General features: G+C 53.9%; 1 protein-coding gene across 1 annotated transcript in view; it reads right to left on the reverse strand.

Annotated features, from left to right (window-relative positions):
- The window catches only part of AURANDRAFT_66431 (hypothetical protein), a gene marked incomplete at both ends in the record, with an annotated part of 6,412 nt that overhangs the window by 1,347 nt on the left and 1,044 nt on the right, over window positions 1–4,021 (reverse strand). The window contains one exon of the mRNA XM_009041603.1: window positions 3,745–3,870. Coding sequence (XP_009039851.1) covers window positions 3,745–3,870 — 126 coding nt within the window. The remainder of the gene's footprint in view (window positions 1–3,744; window positions 3,871–4,021) is intronic.

The following is a 4,021-nucleotide window of genomic DNA, read 5'->3' on the forward strand; positions in this document are numbered from 1 at the left end:
TAGAGCCATTGGCGGAGTTGATCGAGCTGACCCGTACCATCCATGTTCGTGTGGAGCTTTTCGGCATGGCGCTTTGTCTCATGGTACTGCTTGCCAAGGTGCTCGTAAAGAGACTTCCGGAGATTCGCGCGGAAGTGCTCGCGGAAACCAAGGGTACTATTGTTGACCTCGCCGACGAAGCCTCCCATACCGTGGCGATGCGCATGATCCCGCTGGAGCTTGCGCGAGGGTGAGAGTGCGTCGGGGAGAATGGTAGCGACATCGTCGTCATCGTCATCGTCGCTGTCGTCGAGGGCAGGCGGCCCTGAACTTTTCCCAAGACCGGCATCATCGTCGTTGGTGCGGTCATCCATCTCAGAGCGAGTAGGAATGGTGTTGTCGTCATCATCGACGCCCAGGTTCTTGGTCACGTTATTGGCTGTGTTCTTGGTCGAGGCGCCATTGGAATCCCACTCATCGCAATGGTTCCACGCGAATTCGTCATAGAGAAAGGGCAATTCGGGGTTTGTCGGAGAGAACATGCGATTAAGATCGGCATTCGTATAATATTGATACTCAGAGGCATGATAGGACCCCCAGTAATTGCGCTCGATGTCCCACGTGGTCTCATAATCCATGAGATTCCAAAATGGGAGCATGGAATACGCTTGGGAAGACCACGAGCACGTCACGCCCGGATTGTTCATGTATTCCTGTCGCCAGGTCGACCAGAAATCGGTCGCATTGTGACCAAGTGGTGAGTTGCGATTAACAAGACGAAGATAGTGCCACATGCGCTCCCACGACTCGTGGGCAGCCCAGAATATCGGATCTGCGGGTGACCCCAAAATGGCGGTCATAGGACCGACTTTAGGAAAGTACGCCATAAGCTTGACGAACCACATCACAAGCTCTGCGGTATCACGTTGACCAAGACCTTTGAAGAGCTTAACGGTCTCATATTCCGTGTAATTTCCCCATCCCGACACCGTGTCCCCATACTCTCGTGGCCAGTCGTCATCGTAGTTTGTGATGCTAGCCGCCGCCGTGCCTGTGGCCGCAGCAAGCTTGTCGAGAAGTTCGATGTCCGCCAAAGTGTGGAAGGCAAACTCTATAGTCATCTCCTTGCCTTCCTCGAGCGGTATACGTACCCGATCTATCGTGCACGTGCAGATGTCTGGGTCATGGGAGGACGATGGCGAGTCATCAAAGAAAACGTCATTAGCGTCGTCGTCATCGTCGTCGTCGTCGTCCGACTTTTTCAGTCGCCGGCGTGAGGAATCATCATCCTCGAGACTCGTTGGCGCATTGTCGTCAATGTCGATGGCAGATGTGACGTTGGGTTGCGAACCGCTGTGGGGTGACGAACAGTCCTGTGGGCAGCGAACGTCGCCCCACTGTTTGGACCATCCTGCCATGCCTGGTATCAGTACACCGTTCGAGAAGTTCTTTTGTACACTGTAGGCGTAACGCATGAGTACACCTAGATCCGTTAAGATGTCTTCTACGTAAGGCGCGAGAGATGGGAACTGATCAATAAGCGTTTTTGCTTCACCAAATTTACAGTCCCAAGCTCCGCCAACGAGAGGGTGGATCTCAGCGTGGTAGTAAGTTTCAACGAACGAGCGAAATGCTGATGAAGACGTCTGATCTGCCATAAGGCGAAGCTTTGCACAGGTCGGTAAAGGTGCGGTGGTCGGAAGTCCACACATGGATGCGGCACGTGTCACGTAGGCCGTCTCATCTGACGCAAAATTGTCCATGAGGTATCCCCACGGTGAGTGTTCAGGCGAGTCCCATGATTCGGTCGTAAGTGGAACATCAGGGACACCTCCAGTAGAAACCGTGAACGGGGCTTCCACCGGAAACACGCCAAAGAAGTCGTCGGAGAAGACCGGCGAGAAACGCGTCCACGCGTCGCCGTAGAGCTTCGAGTCCAGCGTGTACTCCCAGTAAGGCGCAGCCAACGACGGATGTATTGACTGCAGGGCCATTTCAAACTCACGTGTCATGGCTGAGTGGGCTGTGAGGAACACAGTGCCCGTGTGCCAGGGGGTGCAACCTTCAATCGACATGGCAGCGAGATGCTTCTTGGTAAAGTATGCCCCATTCCGAAAATTCTCGCCGTAGCTCGTTTGGCCTTCCCACAATTCGAGGGAATATATTTTCTGCAGGGCGTCAAAATAGAGAGTGCGATCCTCCAGAGTCAGTTTGCGGAGCTCGCGTCGCACATATTTACAGATGACAGCGCCCTCCGCAATCCGTTTTGTCTCACGTGCTGTCTCTCGCCCGTCTATACCGACATCCGAGGACCGCTCAACTAGCTTAATATTATAAAATTTTCCTGCTTTGGTGGGCGTGAAAGAGTAATTGGCAGACGCATGGTCTCGCACAATGACCTCGCTAAAGTCGTCGTCGCCAAACGCATCATTTGTTTTCGATGTAGCGATCATCACCGTCCAGCGGTACTCGGCGTCAGATTCGACGCCGTGCTTCGGAGTGAGGGTCACTTCACGGAAAGGTTCCATCATGTATGGCCAGTTCGGGAGGTACGCCATGGACGTAGGTGTTGGGTATTGAGCGTTCGAGGTTTCAAAGTCGAGCGCTACCATCGGTTGCTCCCCCTTGCCGGCGTTCGCTCCAGCGTTAGCCCAATTGGTGTTGTGGGTCGGTGCAAGCGTCGGGTGGTGGACAGGATGCAGGGTCGGGCGGGGTGTAGGGCGCGGCGTCGGATTGTGCGTCGCGGTCGTCGGGAAATACGTCGGGAAATACGTAGGAGGCATTGAAGGGTGTTCTGGGGCGTCTGGCATAAATAGCGGCTCCATTGTTGGCATACCCGTGTACCGCGCCGACGTCGCTAGGGATAGAAACTCAAAGACTGTTTCGCGCGATATTGAAACCATCGACAGCAGCACTAAAATAGTCCCTAGCGAGGCTACCTTCAAAGTCGCTGAAGAGCGCGTTTCATGTATTGCGGGGTCCTTCCGCAGATCCGTACCGAGCCCGTCTATCGACCCGAAGTCGCGCATCGCGTACCGACGCACCTCAAAACGCGAAGGATACCTCTCGAGGATACTCATGTATCTCCGGAAGATTGTAATTTATGATCGCCTGATAGGGAGATGGACTGCTAAGTAGTTCTTGTATGGGAATTGGCTGTTCTAAACACGAGGCACGTGCACTGCGCCCCCTAAGTCAGCATGCCCCGGCGTTGCGTGATGAGCCCATTGCGCTGCCACCGCACCACTGCTCAGCGGTGCTTGGGTCGTGGTGTCTTGCCGAGGATAAGTTCGCTATAAGCGGATCGGACGGCGGAGTGTTAGTATACGACGCAATTGAATCGAAACTTGCGCGCCTCGGGAAGCACGATTCATCAGCGAATTGTGTCACTGCAGCACGATTGCGTAACGACCCCGTGATCTACAGTTGCTCCAGGGATCTCACGGTCGCGCAATGGGACTTGACTGGAACCATGAGCTCTCCTGTTCATGTCTTTCGAGGACACGAGCTAAATGTGACAGCGGTTGTAGTTGATGATCATGGGGAGATTGTCTGTTCAGGTTCGCGCGATTATAGTGTGCGCACATGGGATACTGCCACGGGCATGGAAGTGGACTCCGTCAGAATACCAAGGAATGTTGTCACATGCATGTGCTGGCTCCCACGTACCTCAGCCTTTGCGCAGGGAGGTGAGGACTTGCAGCTACGCATATGGGATGTGCGAAATATGCGCGCAGGCGCAGCGCAGATGTTTGGAAACTATACATTTTTTCCGTTGGCAATAGACACGTCCATGGACGGTACTCTAGTTGCGACAGCCTCCAAGGGCTTCAATGGTGAAGGTGGTGAAGTTCGTGTATGGGACACGAGAAAGCCCGGTTCTAAGGCACTCTGTGAGATGCATGGGCATCAACAGGACGCAACTGGGGTTGTTTTCTTCAACGACGACAAGAAGCTTATATCCGCTTCCAAGGATTCCACAATTAAGGTCTGGGACCTCAGCAACTTCGGTCTGAGAAAGAGATATTCTTGGCAGCACGGA

Source organism: Aureococcus anophagefferens (assembly GCF_000186865.1).
Source record: "Aureococcus anophagefferens unplaced genomic scaffold AURANscaffold_22, whole genome shotgun sequence".
Lineage (NCBI taxonomy): Eukaryota > Pelagophyceae > Pelagomonadales > Pelagomonadaceae > Aureococcus > Aureococcus anophagefferens.